This window comes from Schistocerca piceifrons, chromosome 1, assembly GCF_021461385.2.
Source record: "Schistocerca piceifrons isolate TAMUIC-IGC-003096 chromosome 1, iqSchPice1.1, whole genome shotgun sequence".
NCBI classification, from domain to species: Eukaryota; Metazoa; Arthropoda; class Insecta; order Orthoptera; family Acrididae; genus Schistocerca; species Schistocerca piceifrons.
The window spans coordinates 1,061,190,289-1,061,216,003 of NC_060138.1; the positions used below are offsets into that span (position 1 = coordinate 1,061,190,289).

General features: G+C 43.6%; 1 protein-coding gene across 1 annotated transcript in view; it reads left to right on the plus strand.

Moving 5' to 3' along the window:
- The window catches only part of LOC124777570 (DC-STAMP domain-containing protein 2), a 254,458-nt gene that overhangs the window by 41,068 nt on the left and 187,675 nt on the right, over window positions 1-25,715 (plus strand). The window contains exon 4 of the mRNA XM_047253029.1: window positions 7,828-7,978. Coding sequence (XP_047108985.1) covers window positions 7,828-7,978 — 151 coding nt within the window. The remainder of the gene's footprint in view (window positions 1-7,827; window positions 7,979-25,715) is intronic.

A 25,715-nucleotide genomic window follows, 5' to 3' on the forward strand; every position in this document is an offset into this window, starting at 1 on the left:
CACCTTTCTGCTTTCCCTTCTTTGCTTAGAACTGGGTTTCCATCTGAGCTCTTGATATTCATACAAGTAGTTCTCTTTTCTCCAAAGGTCTTTATTTTTCCTGTAGGCAGTATCTATCTTACCCCTAGTGAGATAAGCCTCTACATCCTTACATTTGTCCTCTAGCCATCCCTGCTTAGCCATTTTGCACTTCCTGTCGATCTCATTTTTGAGACGTTTGTATTCCTTTTTGCCTGCTTCAATTGCTGCATTTTTATATTTTCTCCTTTCATCAATTAAATTCAGTATTTCTTCTGTTACCCAAGGATTTCTACTAACCCTCGTCCTTTTACCTACTTGATCCCCTGCTGCCTTCACTACTTCATCCCTCAAAGCTACCCATTCTTCTTCTACTGTATTTCTTTCCCCCATTCCTGTCAATTGTTCCCTTATGCTCTCCCTGAAACACTCTACAACCTCTGGTTCTTTCAGTTTATCCAGGTCCCATCTCCTTAAATTCCCACCTTTTTGCAGTTTCTTCAGTTTTAATCTACAGGTCATAACCAATAGATTGTGGTCAGAGTCCACATCTGCCCCTGGCAATGTCTTACAATTTAAAACCTGGTTCCTAAATCTCTGTCATACCATTATATAATCTATCTGATACCTTTTAGTATCTCCAGGGTTCTTCCATGTAAACAGCCTTCTTTCATGATTCTTAAACCAAGTGTTAGCTATGATTATGTTGTGCTCTGTGCAAAATTCTACCAGGCGGCTTCCTCTTTCATTTCTTAGCCCCAATCCATATTCACCTACTATGTTTCCTTCTCTCCCTTTTCCTACACTCGAATTCCAGTCACCCATGACTATTAAATTTTCGTCTCCCTTCACAATCTGAATAATTTCTTTTATTTCATCATACATTTCATCAATTTCTTCATCATCTGCAGAGCTAGTTGGCATATAAACTTGTACTACTGTAGTAGGTGTGGGCTTCGTATCTATCTTGGCCACAATAATGCATTCACTGGCTTACCTGCATTCCTATTTTCCTATTCATTATTAAACCTACTTCTGCATTACCCCTATTTGATTTTGTGTTTATAACCCTGTAGTCACCTGACCAGAAGTCTTGTTCCTCCTGCCACCAAACTTCACTAATTCCCATTATATCTAACTTCAACCTATCCATTTCCCTTTTTAAATTTTCTAACCTACCAGCCCGATTAAGGGATCTGACATTCCACGCTTCGATCCGTAGAACGCCAGTTTTCTTTCTCCTGATAACGACATCCTCTTGAGTAGTCCCCGCCCAGAGATCCGAATGGGGGACTATTTTACCTCCGGAATATTTTACCCAAGAGGACGCCATCATCATTTAATCATACAGTAAAGCTGCATGTCCTCGGGAAAAATTATGACTGTAGTTTCCCCTTGCTTTCAGCCGTTCGCAGTACCAGCACAGCAAGGCCGTTATGGTTATTGTTACAAGGCCAGATCAGTCAATCATCCAGACTGTTGCCCTTGCAACTACTGAAAAGGCTGCTGCCCTTCTTCAGGAACCGCACGTTTGTCTGGCCTCTCAATAGATACCCCTCCGTTGTGGTTGCACCTACGGTATGGCTATCTGTATCGCTGAGGCACGCAAGCCTCCCCACCAACGGCAAGGTCCATGGTTCATGTATAATTAGTGTATAATTAGTTATGCTGACTAGTTAATTACTTAATTTAGAATTTATCACTTGCTAATTAAGTGCAAAAATAAATGTGAACAGCTCATAATAATTTGCCTTGAAGAGTGTTTTCATTTGGCAGGTCAGTCTTCTCTGTGGCTTAATTAGCATAGCTGTTATTACAGTTATTGTAAAAACAAACAATGGAAACTCCAGATAGGAATATCAGCAATGTAGGAAAAGATAGATAGCTACTTACCGTAAAGAATACATGTTAAGTTGCAGACAAACACAATTAGAAGACACCTATATAAAGCTTTTGGCCACAGCCTTCATCAACAAAAGAGAAACGCACACCATTCATACACAAGCAAGCACACCTCATGCAAACATGTGCAGTTTGAGAGAACTCTGGGAGCTGTGTCTGGAATGAAACTATAATGTAGGAAGCAAGCAGCAGCCTGTCAGAGGCAGAGAAGGGGAAAGGGAAGGGGAAGGGATAGTAGTGTACAGGTGGGGGGGAGAGACGAACACTGTTTGGTAGCCTGTGCAGTAGCTAGAATGCCAATAGGCACAATGCCAGGAGGTTGTAGGGCTGGGTTGTGGGGCAGTGAGATGGGGAAAAAAGGAGAGGAGCAGGGAAAGGTGGGCAGGTGCATAACAGAGGGCAGGAAACGAAGAGTGTGGGAGGCTGAGGAAGGAGAGGAGATGATAGCACAGAGAGGGTAGAAACTGTTGGGTGGAGGATATGTTACTGTAGATTGAGGCCAGGATCATCATGGGAGCAGAGAATGTGTTGTAAGGATAACTCCCATCTGCGCAGTTCAGAAAAGTTGGTATTGGAGAGGAGGATCCAGAGGGCTCGAGAAGTGAAGCAACCATTGAAATCAAGCATCAGCTCCATGTTGTGCCACAGGGTGGCCTACTTTGCTCTTTGCCACAGTTTGGCGTTGGCTGTTCATCCTGGTGGACAGCTGGTTGGTAGTCATACCAATATAAAAAGCTGTGCAGTGATTGTAGAGCTGGTAAATGACATCGCTGCATTCACAAGTGGCCCGGCTCCTAATGCGGTAGGATAAACTTGTGACAGGACTGGGATGGGAAGTACTAACTGGCCGGCTTGGGCATGTCTTTCATCTGGGTCTTCTACAGCTGTATGATCCTTGTGGCAAGGTGTTGGGATGGAGAGTTTCATAGGGATGGACTAGGATGTTGTAGAGGTTCCGTGGGCAACGAAGAACCACTTGAAGAGGAGTGGGAAGGATCTAAGGGAGGATGTCATTTCAGGGCATAATGATAGGTTATCAAAGCTCTGGCAAAGGATGTGCTTCAGTTGTTCCAGTCTGAGGTGACAAAGGGGACACTCCTCTGTGGCTGGTTCTTGAGGATGGTGTGAGGGAAAATGGGACTGGAGATCCGTTTGCAGACTAGGTCTGGGGGACAGTGCCTGTCTGTGAAGGCCTTGGTGAGACCCTCATCATTCTGAGCATAGGAATTCTTGTCATCCTTGGGTGGCTGGGCTATATGAGAGGGATTTTTTGGTGTGAAAGGGATGAAAACTGTCGAAATGCAGCTACTGTTGGTGTCTGGTTGGTCTCACATGGACAGAGGTATGGATGGAGCCTTCAGAGAGGAGGAGGTCAATGTCTAGGAAGGTTGCACACTGGGAGAGAAGGTGTTGAGGTTGTGAAGGAACGAAGGTGGGGTGTCTTGATCCTGAGTCCAGATCATGAGAATATCATCAATGAACTGGAACTAGACTAGGTATTTGGCGTTTTGGAAGGTGAAGGAGGTCTCCTCTAGATGGCCTATAAACATTCTGGCATAGGAGTGTGCCATACGGGCGCCCATGGCTGTGCCGCGGATTTGTTTGTATACCTGTCTTTCAAAGGAGAAGTAGTGGGCTAGTACAAAGTTAGTAAGGTGTATTAGGAATGAGGTAGTGTGTTTGTGGTCTGAAGAACTTTGGGAAAGGTAGTGTTCAATACCAGTAAGACTGTGGACATGAGGGATGTTGGTGTGTAAGGAGGTGGCATGAAACAGTAATGAGTAGGGATCTAGGAGGTAAAGGGGTGGGGATGATGGAGAGTCAGTGAAGGAAGTGGTTGGTGTCTGACATGGGAGGATAGATTACAGGTAATTGATTGGAGGTGTTAGTCAGTGAGGGATGAAATTATTTCAGTGTTGGCACAGTAACCAGCCACAATGGGGGCATCCAGGATTGTTTGGTTTGTGGATTTTGGGGAATATGTAGAAGGTGGATGTGCAGGGTGTCATGGGGGTGAGGAGGGAAATGGATTCAGGGATGAGTTCCTGGGAAGGCCGGGCTTTAAGCAGGGACTGGAGGTTGTGTTGGAATTCTCTGATGGGATCACTCTGGCAGAGTTCATAGTTGGAGGAGTCAGATAATTGACGAAAGCCTTCTGCCAGGTTAGCATTGTGATTCATAATAACAATGGTGGAACCTTTGTCTGCAGGTAGGATGACTAGGTCAGGATTTATTTTGAGGTTCTATATGGCTATTCTTTCTTCTATCGGAGGGTTAGTGTTCTGAGGAGGGGATGAAGGGAAGGGCAATCAGGCTAAGTTGGAAATAAGGAATTCCTAGAAGGTGATCAGCAGGTGGTTGGGTGGGTTTGGGGGAGGATCATAGTTGGATAATGGTATGAACTAGAGGAGGCAGGGCTCAGTGTTTGAATTAGGTCAGCTTTGATTGACGGCAAAGAAGTGCTTCCATTGCAGGGATCAGGAGAAGGATAGTAGTATTTGATAAGTCCGGCATGTTAGAATTTGGGTGTGGGGCTAAAGGTTAGGTCTTTGGATATGACTGAAATTTCTATAGAGATGAGGGTTTTGGTGGAAAGGCTAACAACAGAGTTACGGGAATATTTTGGCTTTGGATATGGTGGAGAGCTGGTAGGGAGTTTTGGGGGATGCAGCAAGTTGAAAAGGTCAGCTGGGCAGTGTTTAGGTATTATGGGAGCTGAACAAGGAGGAATGCTTTGGGTAGGATAGGGGTTGGATATTGGTGCACTGAGGTGGTGATAGGATGTTAGCAAGTTGGATAACTTATGGAGGTGGTGTCTGGAATGTTCCTCCAGGTGCTGGAGAACAAGGGATTCAATTTGAGAGATGTGACGTATGGAGCACAGGTATTGCACATTAGTAGTATCTTATGGAGGGATCAGAGGTGGTTCTGGGATGCCTGTGCCTTGGATATGTGGTTTCTCAGTACCAGGTGTGTGAGGGCCAGGGATAGGCAGACTCTGAAAAGGTGAAGATCATTGTGAAAGCAGGGGTGGGATTCAGAGAAAGGAATCTTTATGGTTAGTATTCCAGAAATAGGATGTGGGACTGCATTTTAGCCAGGGAAAGGGGCACTTTTCTGAACTGGTGCAGAAAGCTGGAGTAGGGATCCATTGTGGTAGGAATGGTGCAAAGGAAATGGTAACGATGCAGAAATAGGCAAAATAGATGTTGATGATTGTGAATGGAGCTGGCTAAGAGAAAAGGTGCATAAAGACACATAGAAACATGCACAGGTACGCAAAAATAAGCACAGATACATAAAAACATGAACAAATATATAAAAGTATGTGAAGATGTGTGAAAGCTCTTGAAATCATGTAAGAATATGCACAAATATGTTAAAAACGTTCAAGAATGTGGGAGGAAAGGGACAATGAAGGGTGTGTGTGTGTGTGTGTGTTTTGCCATAAGGCAGGATAGGGGGAGGGAGGATGGGTTAGGTCAAAGGTCATAATTTCATGTGGTATGGGCAGGTGTGGAAAATAAAATGCTAAAGAACACCAGGATGAGGGATGAAGTGGAATCAGTAGGAGTAAATATAATTATAGCTACTGGAGGAAAGAATCAAGGGCATCAGACACTGCATCAACATGCAGCAAGGGCATCAAACATGCAGTCACGAAGCCTGTGCTGTGCACAGATCATTGTTAATACACCATGGCTCGGAAGTGGGTGCAGTTTGGAAGGCAGCGAATAAATGCAGGAAAGGACAGAAAGAATGGACACTGAGAGGAGTAGTGTTTCAGAGAAGAGTAACAAAGGAAAACATCACAGGAGTGTGGGATAGTAGGAAAGCTATTGTGCAGAATCAAACAATGGAAACTCCAGGTAGGAATGTCAACAATGTAGGAAAAGATAGATTGCTGCTTACAATAAAGAAGATATGTTAAGTTGCAGACAGGCACAATTAAAGCACATTTACATAAAGCTTTTGGCCACAGCCTGCATCAGCAAAGGAGAAACACACACCACTCTTATACACAAGCAAGCACACCTCATGCAAACATGCAATTTGAGAGAACTCTGAGCTCGGTCCGGAATGCAACTATCATGTGGGAAGCAAGCAGCAGCCTGCAAGAGGCAAGGCAGGGGAAGGGGAACGGATAGTATGGTATAGGTGGGGGAGAGACAAACGCTGTCTGGCAGCATGTGCAGGGACTGGAATGCAACAGGTGCAGTGCAAGGAGGTTGTAGGGCAGAGTTGTTGGGCAGGGAGGTTGGGAAAAAAGGAGAGGAGCAGGGAAAGATGGGCAGGTGCATTAACAGAGGACAGGTAACGAAGAGCATGGGAGATGAGGAAGGAGAGGGGATGATAGCACAGAGAGGGTGAAAACTGTTGAGTGGAGGGTGTGGGCACAGTACATTACTGTAGATTGAGGCCAGGACAATTTTGGGAGCAGAGGATATGTTGTATGGATAACTCTGATCTGTGCAGTTCAGAAAAGTTGGTGGTGGAGGGGAGGATCCAAATGGCTTGGGAGGATCCAGATGGGGAAGTGATCATTTAAATCAAGCATTAGCTCCATGTTGTGCCACAGGTTGGTCTAGTTCGCTCTTGGCCACAGTTTGGTGGTGACTGTTCATCCTGTTGGACAGCTGGTCAGTAATCATACCAATATAAAAAGCTGTGCAGTGATTGCAGCTAGCCGGCTGGGGTGGCCGAGCGGTTCTAGACGCTACAGTCTGGAACCACGTGACTGCTACGTTCACAGGTTCAGATCCTGCCTCGGGCATGGGTGTGTGTGATGTCCTTATGTTAGTTAGGCTTAAGTAGTTCTAAATTCTAGGGGACTGATGACCTCAGAAGTTAAGTCCCATAGTGCTCAGAGCCATTTGAACCATTTTTAATTGCAGCAGAGCTGGTAAATGAGATGGCTGCTTTTACAGGTGGCCTGGCCCCTGTGGGGTAGGATAAATTTGTGAGAGGACTGGAATAGGAAGTGCTGAGTGGCTGAATTGGGCACATCTTGCACCTCGGTCTTCCACAGGTAAGTGGTCTTTTTGGCAAGTGTTGGGATTGGGAGTGGGCAGGGATAGACTTTGATGTTATTGCGAAAAGCCATTACTGATTCCTTTTCCACCCATTAGCTTATTAAATATTTCGCTTCCATTACCAGCCTATTCATCAAAATAGTTAATCCCTCTACTTTGGTGTATTGGGCCCCAATGTATGCTTAGTGATTTACACTCCATCTCCAAGTGTGTATGATGATGTTTGTATTTTTAGGAACTGTTAACGTCCTTCCATGATGTAACATCCACTTGCTGATAAATCTGACAGCAGCATGTGTGTCCTGCCACACCTTTGCTCCATGACTACCAGGCACCAATCAAACCTCAGACTGGTGCAAAGATGAGCACCTAAGCACTTGAAGCAAAACAAGCCACCGCAGATATCTTTTCAGTCTGTCATGTCACAAGGCGGATGATAGTGATCTCACAGTGATAGTTGGGTCAACAGATTAGCTTGATTTGAAACTGATGGAACACAGTTGGGAAGATACTGGGCAACGGCTTTGCACCCACTAACCATTGGTCCATAATTTACCAGAATTGTGCATAGGCAACAGGTGTCATGTACCTTCAGCAACTTTTGAAAGACTTTTCGAATCCTTCCTTTGTAGAATCACTGCTGTATTGCTTTCTGAAGGTAGACTGACATGCTGTCAAGCAGGTGGTCACAGAATGCTTTGATCTGTCAGTCAGTGTGTGTTTTTTGTGTTTGTGTGTGTGTGTGTGTGTGTGTGTGTGTGTGTGTGTGTGTGTGTGTAAGAAATTTAAAATCAAAGATAATTGTCAGATTTAACACTATCATGTTTGGAGTTATTTAGAATGAAAAATACCGTATCATTGTTTTATTTTGTAGATGCATTGTGGTGCTTGTTCTTCCTCAACTGTGTGTAAATCGAGGCCGGCAGGCCCTCATGCTATATGCCTTTGTGTTGACACTTACTGGGCCTGGGAAGAATACAATGCAAAATGTTGGGGTGCTCGCAGAATCTCTGTCATGTGGACAGGTAAGGCATTATATACAATTACTTAAACATGGCTACAGTGTTTTGCAGCTTTCCTGTTTGAGACAATGGATGAATCTGACGATTAATGCAAGTGTTAATGGGCATATATGTTCTAAAAGTCCCAAAAGGAATGACACATTTAGTGTAGTGGAATATGTCAGTGCTAAACTGAATAAATTCATTGTTGCAGATTGACTCCATAGCAACAAATACCTCAAGTTATTCCACTTCTCTTTATGTTATTAAATGATAGGATCTTTGGACCATCAGTACACTCGGTATCAGAGTAAGTTTCAGGAAATGTGTTAGAGCAAGTTTCAGGAAACACCTGTGGTAAGTTCAACAAATGGGAGTTTGATTTTAGGTTAGGAAGTATTTGCTGACAGGAGCTTAATAATTTCTGTGAGAACACTGAACCAGCAATAGCTGAATTTTCAGCTTGATTAGAACTGTAAAACAGTTGGAATTATGTGTCGCATTACGTCAAGATTTTCAAGCACATATACCGAGGAGCCAAAACTGCTCACCATGATCTTAAGTGCCACCTGTTGGCATTACAAACATGTGACTGGAAAGGAAAGTATATAAATGGAGCACAGATGACTGAGTAATTGTTCTAGCAATGTTATAGGCTTCCAATATGGAAATTCCCTGACATTAGTAACTTTGGCAAAATTCAAATTATTGTGACGTGGCACTTGGAAATGGACATCTTGGAAATGGTGAAGATTGTCAGTTGTTTGCATGTTATTATCACGACCATTTACAGAAATCAGTTGAAAGACATTGAAATCACAAGTAGGTGACAAGGTGTCTGATCTCCATCTCTCATCACAGTATGTGGAGGTCAAAGGCTTGCATTCTTTGTAAAGGAGGACAGATGGCAACCTGTGGCAGATCTTATGCTAAGAATACAGTGCTGGCACAGGTACAAGTGTTGGACAGTGCACTGTCCAGTGCACATTGTTGAAGATGGTACTGTGGAGCAAATGACCCTTACGTGTTCTCAGGTTGACACAGTGACATCATCAGTTATGGTTACTGTGGGCAAAGGATCATAAAGATTGGACTGTGAGTCAATGTAAATGTGTAACGAGATCAGATGGATCACATTTAATGTTACACCAGTTCTAGTGTTGTGTCCAGATAAGGTGTCATCCAAGTGTACAGCTACCTGAAACATGAAAAGCTTCTGTTGGAGGAAGCAGTATTATGTTATTGGAGACATTCACCAGGGCCTCCGTAGGAGCAGCAGTGGACCATATGATCATAACCACACACCTTTGCATCCCTTCATGTTTGATGTGTTACCCAATGGCAGTGGTACCTTACAGCAATACAGCAGTGTCACAAGGCCAGTATTGTGCTCCAGTTGCTTGAGGAGCAGGATAGTGAAGTCACGTTGGTGTCTTCATCGACAAATTCAACTGATTTGAACCTGATGTAACACGTGTGACGCTATCAGATGCCTGTTCTGTGCCCACTAAGCTCTGGCCCATAATTTATGGGAATTGTGTAACCTTTGCCTAGATATTTGATACCACATACTTCAGAAACCTACCAAAGGTTTGTCAAATCCATGCCATACAGCACCATTGTTGTATTTTATTTCAGAGGCGAACCAACTCACTATTAAGTAGGCAGTCATAATGTTCTGATTCATCAGTCTACCTTGTAGGTATAGTTCTTAGGTATGAAACCAAATCTCTTTGTTGTGTGTCACTCACAGATTTCATTGGTGACAGTTGCTTGGGTGGCCCTCTAATGATTTTTCAATAGTGTCACTGATGAGAATTTGTGGTCTGGTTTAGCAGCTTTGCTGAAATTTTTGGATCCCAAGCCATACTGACCTGCAAACAAAATCTCCATGATGAGATGTTTTGCAGATTTGTCTAGCTATCAATATGATGAAAATTAAAGATTTGTTTGCTTCTCATACATCAAGCATTGTCGTGTACTAGAGGAATAGGCCTATTTGACTATTGCTGAATTACCAAGCTTCTCAGGACTCATATAAAATTTTTATTTCCAGCTCCTAAACGTCATGAAGTGTTGAGCCAGTGTAGCCCTACAACTTCCACACATGCATGGAATCTCGTACTTGCCTCATGTCTTGTAGGTCCCAGCATGATTTGTAGTTTTGTTGGGGTACTTGTAGTTTTGTTGGGGTACAAAAAACACTTATTATGTTGTAAGAGATTCTGATGAGATGCTACCAAAATATGACAAGATAGCTATAGTGGTAGAGGACTTCATTTTTTAAAAAAAAAAATAGTAACTTAGTCAGCACACTATGAGTGAAATCAGCAATATTTTTTCCTTATGTACCCATTCTACAAAATAAAACAAAAAACAAAACTTTCCAAAGATGCGGCTACCAAGATAGATAATGAACAATGTGCTCTTTGTGGAATGCTGGCTGATGTGAGCCACCACTTTGTGTTATGCACAACGTTACAGATAGTCATTGATTCTATATTTTAAATATTAAAAACATTTATGTAGGTATTCATGAAAAATATCTAATATCCCTGCCTAATGGTCCCACAGATTCAATATATCATTTGTGTACTGTCATATGCTGGCAGGTTTAACATTGCTGGATGGAGAACTGTTTCTCCAAATTCTCCTATAGAATACTTGACCATCATGGAAGAAAAAGAACTCCTGTTGAAACTCACACCAGTTATCCAAAGTAGTATATAAGTGTATGGCATTGGTGGCCGGGAGACCCCTCGTGTGGTGGTTCAGCCACCGCTCCACAAGTTCTTTAACACCACTACGGCGACTTGTGTGTTAATGAGGATGAAATGATGATGAAAGCCACACAACACTCAGTCATCTCGAGGCAGAGAAAGTCCCTGACCCCGCCGGGAATCGAACCCGGGACCCCATGCGCGGGAAGCAAGAATGCTACCACAAGACCACGAGCTGCGGACATTCAAAGTAGTGATCATTAAACACAGAACGTATTGATGTCATCATATTTTTAAAAACTCCACAATTTATGCCTGCAATTTTCTATCAGCAATCTCCAACAAAACATGTAAAGGATCTCTAGTAAACAGAAATTGTTCTAGGAAACCTTGATAGTTTTCACCTAAAAATCAACATGTGACCTATGAAGTCATATAACTGTTTAAGAAAAAGGTGGTTATATACTCCTCTCAAGGCACCCTGTTATGATGTAATCAGCAGCTACTTTGATCTTCCTCACAACCATAGAGGTAACACATCTTATTGGCTCACATGGTCTTCGAGGAACAGCCTGTTGGAATAAAATCTTTAATGGGACAAGGCACTGGCAGAAGTGAAGCTGTGAGGATGGGGCTGTGAGGATGGGTTGTGAGTTGTGCTTGGGTGGCTCAGATGGTAGAGCACTTGCCCATGAAAGACAAAGGTCCCGAGTTCGAGTCTCAGTCCTGCACATAGTTTTAATCTGCCAGGAAGTTTCAACCTTTAATGTTTTCCTAAGATCTTGGATGATCACCCCCTGCTGTGATGTACAATTGGATCTGGTGAATGGGCTTATTGTTCCATGTAATTTCTTCAGTAGTTTTGCTTTAAGTTGGTTTGATAACATAGTTCTTGATAATAAGAGTGAGAGAATGTAGTAGCCTGTTGGACATGATTTGGACCCCTACAGCAAGCATATGTTGTTGTTGTGGTCTTCAGTCCTGAGACTGGTTTGATGCAGCTCTCCATGCTACTCTATCCTGTGCAAGCTTCTTCATCTCCCAGTACCTACTGCAACCTACATCCTTCTGAATTTGTTTAGCGTATTCATCTCTTGGTCTCCCTCTACGATTTTTACTCTCCACGCTGCCCTCCAATACTAAATTGGCGATCCCTTGATGCCTCAGAACATGTCCTCCCAACCGATCCCTTCTTCTAGTTAAGTTGTGCCACACTCTTCTCTTCTCCCCAATCCTATTCAATACCTCCTCATTAGTTATATGATCTACCCATCTAATCTTCAGCATTCTTCTGTAGCACCACATTTCGAAAGCTTCTATTCCCTTCTTGTCCAAACTAGTTATCGTTCATGTTTCACTTCCATACATGGCTACACTCCATACAAATACTTTCAGAAACGACTTCCTGACACTTAAATCAATACTCGAAGTTAACAAATTTCTCTTCTTAAGAAGCGCTTTCCTTGCCATTGCCAGTCTACACTTTATATCCTCTCTACTTCAACCATCATCAGTTATTTTGCTCCCCAAATAGCAAAATTCCTTTACTACTTTAAGTGTCTCATTTCCTAATCTAATTCCCTCTGCATCACCCGACTTAATTCGACTACATTCCATTATCCTCGTTTTGCTTTTGTTGATGTTCATCTTATACCCTCCTTTCATGACACTGTCCATTCCATTCAACTGCTCTTCCAAGTCCTTTGCTGTCTCTGACAGAATTACAATGTCATCAGCGAACCTCAAAGTTTTTATTTCTTCTCCATGGACTTTAATACCTACTCCGAATTTTTCTTTTGTTTCCTTCACTGCTTGCTCAATATACAGATTGAATAACATCGGGGATAGGCTACAACCCAGTCTCACGCCCTTCCCAACCACTGCTTCCCTTTCATGCCCCTCAACTCTTATAACTGCCATCTGTTTCTGTACAAATTCTAAATAGCCTTTCTCTCCCTGTATTTTACCTCTGCCACCTTCAGAATTTGAAAGAGAGTATTCCAGTCAACATTGTCAAAAGCTTTCTCTAGGTCTACAAATGCTAGAAACGTAGGTTTGCCTTTCCTTAATCTAGCTTCTAAGATAAGTCGTAGGGTCAGTATTGCCTCACGTGTTCCAATATTTCTATGGAATCCAAACTGATCTTCCTCGAGGTCAGCTTCTACCAGTTTTTCCATTCGTCTGTAGAGAATACTCGTTAGTATTTTGCATCCGTGACTTATTAAACTCATTCTTCGGTAATTTTCACATCTGTCAGCACCTGCTTTCTTTGGGATTGGAATTATTATATTCTTCTTGAAGTCTGAGGGTATTTCGCCTGTCTCATACATATTGTTCACCAGATGGTAGAGTTTTGTCAGGACTGGCTCTCCCAAGGCCGTCAGTAGTTCTAATGGAATGTTGTCTACTCCCGGGGCCTTGTTTCGACTTAGGTCTTTCAGTCCTCTGTCAAACTCTTCACGCAGTATCGTATCTCTCATTTCATCTTCATCTACATCCTCTTCCATTTCCATAATATTGTCCTCAAGTACATTGCCCTTGTATAGGCCCTCTATATACTCCCTCCACCTTTCTCTTTTCCCTTCTTTGCTTAGAACTGGGTTTCCATCTGAGCTCTTGATATTCACACAGGTAGTTCTCTTTTCTCCAAAGGTCTTTATTTTTCCTGTAGGCAGTATTTATCTTACCCCTAGTGAGATAAGCCTCTACATCCTTACATTTGTCCTCTAGCCATCTCTGCTTAGCCATTTTGCACTTCCTGTCGATCTCATTTCTGAGACGTTTGTATTCATTTTTGCCTGCTTCATTTACTGCATTTTTATATTTTCTCCTTTCATCAATTAAATTCAGTATTTCTTCTGTTACCCAAGGATTTCTACTAGCCCTCATCTTTTTACCTACTTTATCCTCTGCTGCCTTCACTGCTTCACCTCTCAAAGCTACCCATTCTTCTTCTACTGTATTTCTTTCCCCCATTCCTGTCAATTGTTCCCTTATGCTCTCCCTGAAACACTCTACAACCTCTGGTTCTTTTAGTTATCCAGGTCCAATCTCCTTAAATTCCCACCTTTTTGCAGTTTCTTCAGTTTTATTCTACAGTTCATATCCAACAGATTGTGATCAGAGTCTACATCTGCCCCTGGAAATGTCTTACAATTTAAAACCTGGTTCCTAAATCTCTGTCTTACCATTATGTAATCTATCTGAAACCTGTCAGTATCTCCAGGCTTCTTCCATGTGTACAACCTTCTTTTATGATTCTTGAATCAAGTGTTAGCTATGATTAAGTTGTGCTCTGTGCAAAATTTTATCAGGCGGCTTCCTCTTTCATTTCTTAGCACCAATCCATATTCACCTACTACGTTTCCTTCTCTCCCTTTTCCTTCTACCGAATTCCAGTCACCCATGACTATTAAATTTTCATCTCCCTTCACTATCTGAATAATTTCTTTTATTTCATCATACATTTCTTCAATTTCTTCATCATTTGCAGAGCTAGTTGGCATATAAACTTGTACAACTGTAGTAGGCATGGGCTTCGTGTCTATCTTGGCCACAATAAAGCGTTCGCAATGCTGTTTGTAGTAGCTTACCTGCACTCCTATTTTTTTATTCATTATTAAATTGACTCCTGCATTACCCCTATTTGATTTTGTGTTTATAACCCTGTATTCACCTGACCAGAAGTCGTGTTCCTCCTGCACCGAACTTCACCAATTCCCACTAAATCTAACTTTAACCTATCCATTTCCCTTTTTAAATTTTCTAACCTACCAGCCTGATTAAGGGATCTGACATTCCACGCTCTGATGTGTAGAACGCCAGTTTTCTTTCTCCTGATAACGATGTCCTCCTGAGTAGTCCCCGCCCGGAGATCCGAATGGGGGACTATTTTACATCCGGAATGTTTTACCCGAGAGGACGCCATCATCATTTAATCATACAGTAAAGCTGCATGCCCTCGGGAAAAATTACGGCCGTAGTTTCCCCTTGCTTTCAGCTGTTTGCAGTACCAGCACAGCAAGGCAGTTTTGGTTAGTGTTACAAGGCCAGATCATTCAATCATCCAGACTGTTGCCCTTGCAACTACGGAAAAGGCTGCTGCCCCTCTTTGTCTGGCCTCTCAGCAGATACCCCTCCGTTGTGGTTGCACCTACGGTACGGCTATCTGTATCGCTGAGGCACGCAAGCCTCCCCACCAATGGTTCTTGGGGGGACAGCAAGCATAGCATGCACCAACATTCAAACAGTGCACCCACAGATACCAGAGGTGGTTGCCAGGGATGGCCCAGTCACTGACTAGCAGTCATCTGGTCCACAGTGCACATATGACATAACTCCAATGACACCATATGGAGACAGAATCTTTATAAGGCCCTGCGCATGCTTTCGGGCCCTCATTTATCAGTTGTATGCGAGACTTGTAACTACTCTCTGTGAAGTCTTGTTGTTGATGTTGTTGTTACTCCCAGGCCCAATAAACCATATTTATTTCATGGCAGTGTGTTTCTTTGTGTTCCTAGTTAGAAAACAAAAGGCAATGATTGAGGGTAGGATTTTTGTGTCCGGTGGTTTTTCTGCACCTGGCTCTTTCGTGGAGGCTCTACTCCAAGCAGTTGGCAACAACAGCAGAAAAATACAACCATCTGAGAAGGTTGTACATTACACTGACACTGGCTGCACCACCAAATGTTCACGTGCTTCCACCCCTGCTCCCCTGTGATGAATGCGTGGAAGACTGGGGACTGTTTACATGCATACAAAGGCTCTTTTCTTATATGTAGATCCCCCTCGTATATGCAGAGTCAGAGTCGCTTTCTTTTGAGAATATGTCACATTTGCTGCCCTCCTATCATTGCAAATGTATGCATGTTGTTTGTTGGGCATGTTGAATTCTACCACTGTTGCAAACAGCCGAGCAGTTGTATCCAGCTTGGATGCCGAAGCTTCACGACCTCAGTTGTGAGTGTCGGTTCATCTTGGGTAGGTCTCAGGAGTGTTATGCAGACACCATTATTCATTCAGCCCCAGATGAGGGGTGTCAGTGTGCCCTTCAGTTTGAGGACCATACGTTATAAGAGGTTTTGAATATTGCATAGTTGTTCGAAATCTTGTGTGCTATGGGCTGTCTGTTAAAGGGTTGGAGTGATATTGCTATTGTTGACAGTATGCCACCCTGGTGCTTGGAACTTAGCACGTTGGGAGAAGAGGTGTAAGCCACAGTACAAACAAGCCAATTGGGCTGCAGTAGACAAACACATTCTCGGTAGCAGGAACGGTGAATGCCATTCCTTTGTGCCCGTCTTGTTTTGCACAGCATGAGCAGGTGGCCTGTACCAGATGGTGGGCCTCTTGTCATAAACATAAAAAAGGGTTTCATAGCAGTGATATGTCAATTTCTACCAGCTCAAGAGTCATTGCAGGAACCTATGGACATTGATATTCATACCACTATAACAAACTGCAGATTCCTGCTCTTGACCAAATCACAACCGACAAAGTTTGTTTGTATTAGATGCCTGTGCTACTTCTGGTTTTTCTATTATTGTTGCGGTGCATATGTTTTTTTTTTTTTTTTTGTTTTTTAGCTTGGCTGTTGCCTCTAGCTTAATGTGACCAGGTCAAGACAGAGCTGGATCACCTAACATCATTGAGATCTAATCACAACTAGTTTCCTCAAGCGAATGGGCTCTGCCCCAAGTGATTGTAAAGAAACTCTCCAGTCACTTTCACTTTCAGCTCTGTGGTGACTTCGAGGTCACTATACTTCGAGGTCACTATTAATGCACAGGCAGTCATAGACATGTACCTCCTACCTCACCCAAAGGAGTTGCTCACAAAGTTGGTTGGGGATCAATTCTTATCAAAAACTGACTTGGCCAAAGCTTACATTCAGACTCTGTCGGACAAGTCTTCAAGACAGTTGCTTTTGTTTAATATGCCTTGCAGCCTTTATCAGTGTCAATGGATAGCATTTTGGATCGCTAGTGCGCTTGCCATCTTTCAACATTTTTTAGAACTCATTATATTGGTTGTCTCTTAAGTGCATCGTTTCATGATGATATCACCATGATAGGTGCTACAATAGAGGATCACCTACATAACCTCCATTCTGTGTTTACTGTTCAATAGGTCACAGGTCTCAAATGCAATTTCGCCATGTCCCACTTTTTCCAGCCTTCCATTGTTTATTTGGGTCATGAAATTTCCTGGTAGGACATGTGCCCCATAGAATAACATGTCACTGTAGTTACGGCTTTGCAGCATCCATCTAATTTACGAGAACTTCAGGCATTACTCAGCACAGTGGCATACTATCACAAGTTCATTTCCAAAGTGGCTACTATCGCCCATCCCTTGCATCTGTTCCTCCAGAAATGTGCTCCTTTTGTTTAGTCTGCTGCTTGTGAGTGTGCTGTTGTGCAGCATAAGGATAGTCTGTGCTCTGTGCCATGTCTTGCAACATTTCAATGCAGCAAGCATCTGGTCTGGGCCACAGACGTGTTCAGTTATAGGGTGGTGGTAGTCCTGGTCCCTTGCCATTCAGATGGCTCCAAATAGCCTCTTGCCTTTGCATCAAATCACTCAATTTGGCTCAACATTATTCTCATGTGAAAAAGATGCTCTTGCTATGTTTATGCCTTTAAAAAATTAATGTTCTTGTATGGTACAAATTACATTTAAGTGCCCCCTTGTTCTCCCTGTTTAATCTGTCAATGTCCTTACCAGATAAGGCTGTGCATTATCTCCAGAATTGAGCTCTGTTCTTGTCCCGGTACAATTATGAGATCCGTTTTCATCCCACACATCAACATGTGAGTGTGGATGCTCTGTCCCAGTTCTCCATGGGCCCTGACCTTTTGTTCAACCAGGAGGAGCTGCTTTGTTTTCAACTGGAGACAAGGCACACAGTGGATGGGTTCCCCTTCATCAGTTCTCATGTTGCAACCCCTGTGGCAATGGATTGATGTTGCAACAGGTTGTATGCATGAAACAACATGGATGGTCCGACCATCTGCAGGGTTGGGCATCGGACCCACTTCAGAAATTTTATATGCTGCCCCATCACCTCTCCCTCTTGGATGCCATTATTCTCCTATTGACAGAAAGGTTTATTTCCTGCATCATGGTCCCAGGAGCTCTGTGGCGGGAAATCTTCTGCTTATTGTATCAGGATCACTGAGGAATCTCTCACGCAAACTGTTGGCACGCCACCATGTGTTTTAGCTGGGCATTGACTGGGCATTGGAACACCTTGTCATGGCCTGCCATAAGTGGTCAGATCAGTACATTGTTTTTTCATCACGTCAGGCTCTACACAAAGTTGGGAAGAGTCCACATTGATTTCACTGACCATTTTTTAGACACTTTCTCATTATTGGTCACTGATGCTTCTTCTTGTTTTCTACATCTACATCTACATCCATACTCCGCAAGCCACCTGACGGTGTGTGGCGGAGGGTACCTTGAGTACCTCTATCGGGTCTCCCTTCTATTCCAGTCTCGTATTGTTCGTGGAAAGAAGGATTGTCGATATGCTTCTGTGTGGGCTCTAATCTCTCTGATTTTATCCTCATGGTCTCTTCGCGAGATATACGTAGGAGGGAGCAATATACTGCTTGACTCTTCGGTGAAGGTATGTTCTTGAAACTTCAACAAAAGCCCGTACCAAGCTTCTAAGCGTCTCTCCTGTAGAGTCTTCCACTGGAGTTTATATCCATGATGGCATGCAAAACTGTCAGATACGAGTCTGGAATAGAAGGGAGAACCGATAGAGGTACTCAAGGTACCCTCCGCCACACACTGTCAGGTGACTTGCGGAGTATGGATGTAGATGTAGATGTAGATGTAGAAAACAAGAAGAAGCATCAGTGACCAATAATGAGAAAGTGTCTAAAAAATGGTCAGTGAAATCAATGTGGACTCTTCTCAACTTTGTGTTGAGCCTGACGTGGTGAATGTAAGTTGAAGATAATCTGCATAGGAGGTTTACCTGGCTCCCTGGTTTCAGACAATGGTCTTCAGTTTGTAGCGCAATCTTTCAAGGACTTCTGTACATATATTGGCATTCCATATGCCATGGTGCCTCCCTTCCATTTGCATTCGAATGGCGAGGCAGAATGCCTTGTCAAAACATTTAAAATGTAGATGCTCAAGTATGTAGAAGACTTCCTGGGTGAGGAGGCCCTCATATTTTTTTAAGCTCTTAGCAGGACAACACCAATCGATGACAGGAGTCCTGCTGAGTTTCTGCACGGTCATCAGTAGCTGCACTGCTCAACCTGTGGCTTCTGAGTAGGTGTCCTTCAGCAGTGCCAATTTTGTCAACATTTGCTTCTGGTACACAGTCTAGGCCAATTGTTTTGGATTTAGTCATGTGTCTTCATGATACCCACAAAGTATCAACTTTAGGCTTACCATTAGAACCAGTTGCATTCCAGGATGGGTACCAGGCCCCTCCTCAATCTGTGGGCTTGACATCTCGCTCTTTGTCTGCCCTGACCACTCCAGGACTGAACCTAAGTACACCAGTGGTAAAGGTTTCACCAACATCAACAACGGGTTTGCTTCCTGCAGCCAGTGCCGGCATCTCCCACTGTTCTGATCCCGCACTGCCATTAGTGGGAATGGAAGACAGGTCTTCATTGCCAGAGCCTCTCCACTCCAGTGCACCATCATCACTACCAGTAACAATATCTGTCACTATGGACTCCAACGACATGCAAATGGCTTCCTCCCCAACCGGTCAGCCTGGGGTCCGTAGGTGATGGGGGTGCCTTCATCCCAATAGTTTTGTCCGTACATGCTGGCCCAGGTGGATCAGGAACTTCTCCCACCTTTGGCTACCACTGCTGAGGCAGTAAACTATATTTATTTTACAGCTGTAAGTGTCTTTGTGTTCCTTGTTAGAACAGAAAATCATCAAAAAATCCAGATAATAAATGGACAAAATGATTTGGTCAGAAGAGAGTAGAACTCTGGGATTTCTTGAGGGACATTTATTCTCCTAAAATGAAGGAGATGCTGCATGCCACCACTATCTTTTTCACACTCCATCATTTTGAGGAAGAATTATCAAACAGTGTTGTACAGTGCTAAACATTTGTAGAATAATTATCACATGATGAAGCCAAATGTGAAACAAGAACAATTATTTAATTTACATAAACCATAAATAATACAATTTTCAGCCACTTTTAAAGATAATTTGTCAGTAGTAATGGTGTTTATTGATGTTTTTGTCATGAAGTTTCTGTATGTGACAATGTTTGTCAGCAGATTTGACACCATGTTACATATTTCTCTTTGTCTACTCATATCAATAAAGCAATACACTTCTTTTACTTAACTGTGCACAGAAGCAACAAGAATTTGTCATAATTTGCTATGTGGCAACATGCGAAGCTTGGTCAGTTGCAATGAATAAACCTTACCGAGTATCGACATTCATACCACTGACTTGGTAATGTTATCTGTAAAATTAATGAAAACAGTTATGCATCATATGTGCATTGCACGTGTAAAAGAAATTTTATGTTACTTGTTTTGCTTTATTTGTATTTATGTCAGAGTGTCGAATTAGTCCCTCCAAATTTGTAAGTTATGTCTGCAGCCTGTTTAATCACTATGCTTTCTGACTGATATGAGAAAATTTCGACCACATGGAGTATGATGGAAGAATGATTTGAAAATGGATTCATATTAGCTAATTTTTCGCTTGGTATGTAGTTCAAAATAACATGCGTACAAAATTATACATCAAACAATGGAAAATCGAGGATGGAAAGTAACAATGTTATGAGAAGGAAAGTTGCTACTCACCATACAGCAGAGATGCTGAGTCGCAGGTAGGCACAACAAAAAGTCTCTCACAATTAAAGCTTTTGGCAATTAAGGCGTTTGCCAATAATAGACAACACACACACACACACACACACACACACACACACACACACACACACACACACATGGTGTATACGGCCCGGGAGATCCGCGAAAAACCCTGTAATTTTTTCATCCGGGACAAATCCGGGAAAAACCCTGGAATTTCTTAGAATTCCAGGATTTTTCATTGTTTTAGATTTCAGTTAAAGTTTTGTAGGTTTGACGTGTAAGACCTGATACTCTTGACAAAGAACTTTAGTCCACTACTGCTGAATAATACTGCAGCAATGAAACATAAACCAGAGAATAACACCAAAATAAAATTTTAGTAGCATAGAAAATGGGTAATTTACACAATGCACAGACCAGTTTGCCGACACCGAAAAGTGTCAAAGGCTTTAGGTCGAAGATTGTGCAGTACGTCCGTAACAACTAACATGCATTCGATGTGCGTGACATCACAGTTGTTTACATTTCTAACAGATCACCAGAAAATATTACAAATAGTGGCTTGAGATGCGTTACTTTCAAAGGAAATTTCCACGCAAGATGATTTATGTTACGTGTGAGAATGTGCAGTGAATTTCTTAAATCACAGGGCGTTATAACTCTCATTCAAAACGTAACACTTTGAGGATCAGCCATTTGAAAAATGTCAGGCCCAGAAGATAAGTAATTTATGCCACTATTTAAAATTTTACCGGCACATTTGTATTTGATATGACTTAACGTGTAACACATGCTAAAAAAAGACCGAGCTTCAAGTTAGTTTTCATAGTTAATGTTGTTCTTACATAGATAAAAAAATTATGCAATTGATGGCAAAAAATGTAATTGACCTTCAAAAAAATGTGCATAATGTGTTACTGAGCAATGTCACAAGTCTTTTCATGCCAGAACACCTCGACTTTTCTACACAACTGATAATCATTTTGGCACGATTTTAATTGCCAAATTAGAGCCTGTTAGTAGGCCTACGGACTTCCTATCATTGTAGGACTAATAACAGTGGATGCCAATAGACGATGCAATTCTCGTTCGTACATACACATCTACTTACGAGTTAACCACTGTAGAAACGCACTTTGCTGATTTGAGCGAGCTCGGCCTACCTTCGTAACGTACGTGCCACGGCCTGTCTTTCTCGTAGGCCTCGTGCTCTGAATAACTGCCATCATTCGCTAGCGAGATCACGTGACATAAGCTATGACTGGCTGACAAAAGTGCATCGCTCAACGCAATCTCTATTTTAGAGTTTCGGAAGCTACCGTGCTGTAATTTGTGGAATTTGTGTACATACTTTCACAATACTAAAATAAACTCTGTGCATATTGTCTCGCATCAAACAACTTTCCAAACGCGTTGTTTTTCCTGGATTTCGTTTCCTAAAGTGCTGGGACGTCCTCCGCCGGTATAAGACCTTTTCAATTCAAAGGACTGATAGGTTTTACAGCTCCGAGGGAAAGCATACTGTTACTTAACACGGATGTATTTTCACCCGCTTTATACGTAGTTTCATCCGGGAGAAATTGTGTTTTTAACCGGGAAATCCGGGAATTTTTTTTTCTTGTCCACGTAGACACCCTGCACACAACTCGCTCAAATAGTGTGTTGTGTGTGTGTGTGTGTGTGTGTGTGTGTGTGTGTGTGTGTGTGTGTGTGTGTCCTTCTTCGGTGAAGGATTTTTTAATAACTCTGCTTTAATGGCACTGTCATTGGTAACATAGTCAAAGCATTATGACCATGCCCACCATGAGCTAAAATGCCTCCTGGTGGCATTGCAAGTATTTGAAATGGAAAGTATATAAACAGAGCACAGATGAAGGAGAACACATTATAGTGATAATATTGGCTACAACTAGGAAAATCCACTTACATAAGCAACTAAAAGGAAGAGCAATAACTCTGCACTTTCCATTGTTTAACAAAGGGCAGATTGTCATGGCCTGACACCTGATAACGAGAATCATGGAAACACCGAATGCAGTGAATTCAGGATCATCGAGATTGGACTATGGATCAATGGAAACATGTTGATGGGTCAAGTGAATAATGTTTCTTGTTACTCTAGGTTTGCCTGTGTACGCATCATCCAGGCAAATGGCTGCTCAAAACAAGTCTAAAATGTATGGAAGACAAGACATAGTTTTGTAAATGCTTGAAGTCTCACTTGCTGTGTGACTATTTTTCCTTTGTGCAAGAATACCTAGAACAATGATTTTGCTTAATTGTAACAAATGAACTATTCAGTGAAGGAAACTTTATATAAACCTGCTGCAGTATATTGTAGGTAAACAATAATCTTCCCGTTGTAAATATCAATATATTTGTCCTGCATCCGCAGCACACTGTGTAATATTAGATCCCATGGACCAAATAAATAATGTTATGGACACTGGCAGTGGGGGCAGTGTTATGCTATCGGGAACAATCATCTGGCCTCCATGGGACCTGTGGTAATAAGCAAAGGCACCATGACAAATGTTTCAAATGGCTCTGAGCACTATGGGACTTAACTACTGTGGTTATCAGTCCCCTAGAACTTAGAACTACTTAAACCTAACTGACCTAAGGACATCACACACATCCATGCCCGAAGCAGGATTCGAACCTGCGACCGTAGCAGTCGCGCGGTTCCGGACTGCGCGCCTAGAACCGCTAGACCACCGCGGCCGGCGCACCATGACAACTATAGACTATTTGAACATTATTGTGGACCACCTGCATCGCTTAATGTGTGATGTCATAATCAACAGTTATGGAATCTTCCAGCAGGATAACTGTCCATGTCGCAAGACCCAATCTTGCTGCTGTAGCTTGAAGATAATAATAATAATAATAATAATAATAATAATAATAATGAGCGTATGGCATTGGTGGCCGGGAGACCCCTCACAGGGCAGTTTGGCCGCCACTCCACAAGTTCTTTAATGCCACTACAGCGACTTGCGAGCGAATGAGGATGAAATGATGATGAAAGACACACAACATGCAGTCATCTCGAGGCAGAGAAAATCCCTGACCCTGCCAGGAATCGAACCCGGAACCCTGTGCGCGGGGAAGCGAGAACGCTACCGCAAGACCAGGAGCCGCGGACAGCTTGGAGATAATGGTAGTGAACTCATGTTGATGTCTTGGCTACCAAATTTGTCTTATCTATGGGACACATCTGGGGTGCTTTTGGTTTGCCAGCTCTGCACTAACAAATCTCAGCCCATAAGGTATGGTAGTTAAATGGCATGTGAATAGACATATGGCGACACTTACTTAAGGAATCCTATTGAGGACTTGTTAAATCCATACTGCTCCCCCTGCGGGTTCGGGGGTAAGAATAGGCCCGCGGTATTCCTGCCTGTCGTAAGAGGCGACTAAAAGGAGTCTCAAACGTTTCGGCCTTATGTGATGGTCCCCTCTCGGGTTTGACCTCCATCTATCTAAATTATTCCGAAGAGCGAGCCAATTGGGGAAGGGCACCTTACATGGTGCACTGTATCCTTCGTGCAATTAGACCTATAGCCGTCTTTCTTGTCGTTGCCATGGTGTCCCGCTCGTTTTCAATCTCTTGGGCGATTACCACGCTGCACTCTGCAGTGTTTCTTTTAACTGTGACGACGACCTTGGCCATTTTTGCACCTAAGATCCAGCACGGTAGCCAGTCCGTTGTGGTGGGGTCGCCATGTACCCTCTTGGTTGTAGCCCCCTGACAACACAGGGATCGCTCTACTGATGCCTGCGCCGTTCACTCCCCACGTATGCCAAGGAGTAGATGCCCATCTCCCTGGGGCATCGGGACTCCCGGCAATGGCCATCCTGCCAGGTGGCCTTTGCTGCGGCTGGGTGGCGCCCGTGGGGAGGGCCCTTGGTCGGAGTAGGTGGCATCAGGGCGGATGACCCGCAATGAAGCGTGGTACATCATCTGTCGCTGGCGGCCAGCCGTCAGCAGTCTCTAAGCGTTCGAGAGCCCATTTTAAAGGTAACGTTTCTGACCCCAAATCGTTCCCCTCCCTCGCCACACCATGGGAGGAACGACAGGCATTGCGTGACACTGAGACGTATTCGCCCAGATATCTTGTCTGTACCAGAGCTGATGGGGAATCTTTTCTATCCGTGAAGCCTCAGTTCTTTGTAGAGCATTTAGAGGACAAGTTCGGTGAGGTGGAGGGCTTGTCCAAGATGCGGTCTGGATCGGTGTTGATAAAAACGGCATCCTCTGCCCAGTCACGGAGGTTGCTCAATTGTGACAAGTTGGGGGATGTTTCCGTTAGCATCACGCCGCATAAGAGTCTGAACATGGTCCAGGGTATTATATTCCACCGGGATCTTCTTCTGCAGTCCGACGATGAATTACGCGCCAACCTCGAACGACGAGGTGTTCACTTCGTCCGGCGCGTCCATCGGGGTCCGAGGGATAATCAGGTCGCCACCGGTGCCTTCATCTTGGCCTTTGAGGGTGATGTCTTACCCGAAAAGGTTAAGGTGATGGTTTACCGTTGTGATGTGAAACCATATATCCCTCCTCCGATGCGGTGTTTTAAATGCTGGAAGTTCGGGCACATGTCATCGCGCTGTACTTCCAGCATGACGTGTCGGGATTGCGGGCGTCCTTCGCATCCCGATACTCCATGTGCCCCGCCTCCTATCTGTGTTAACTGCGGAGAACACCATTCCCCCTGCTCGCCGGACTGTAGGATATTGCAGAGAGAACGGAAGATAATGGAATATAAGACCTTGGACCGGCTGACCTACCCCGAGGCTAGACGGAAATATGAGAGGCTCCATCCTGTGGCAATGCCGTCAACTTACGCCGCTGCTGCAACGACGGTTCTCCCGTCATCACGAATCGGCTCTAAGATCGGTCAGCATCCACCGGCCCCCTTGCTTGTGGGGGGCACTTCACACCCTGTTGCTCCTGCTCCATCTTCTCCAGGAGCAACACCCTCCCAACCATCGGGGACATCAGTTCCCCCTTCCCAGCCGGAGAAGCGTAAGACTTCTTCGGCTGCTCTCGCCAGGAAGGGATCCCTTGGGGCTCTCCCTTCACCAGTTCCGACCAGTGGAAAAGCGGACGCCCGCAAGTGGTTGAAACAACCGCCAGTCCCTGGTCGTCGGGCCTCGCGGTCGTCGTCTGTCCCTGAGACTGACCCGGTGAAGCCCAT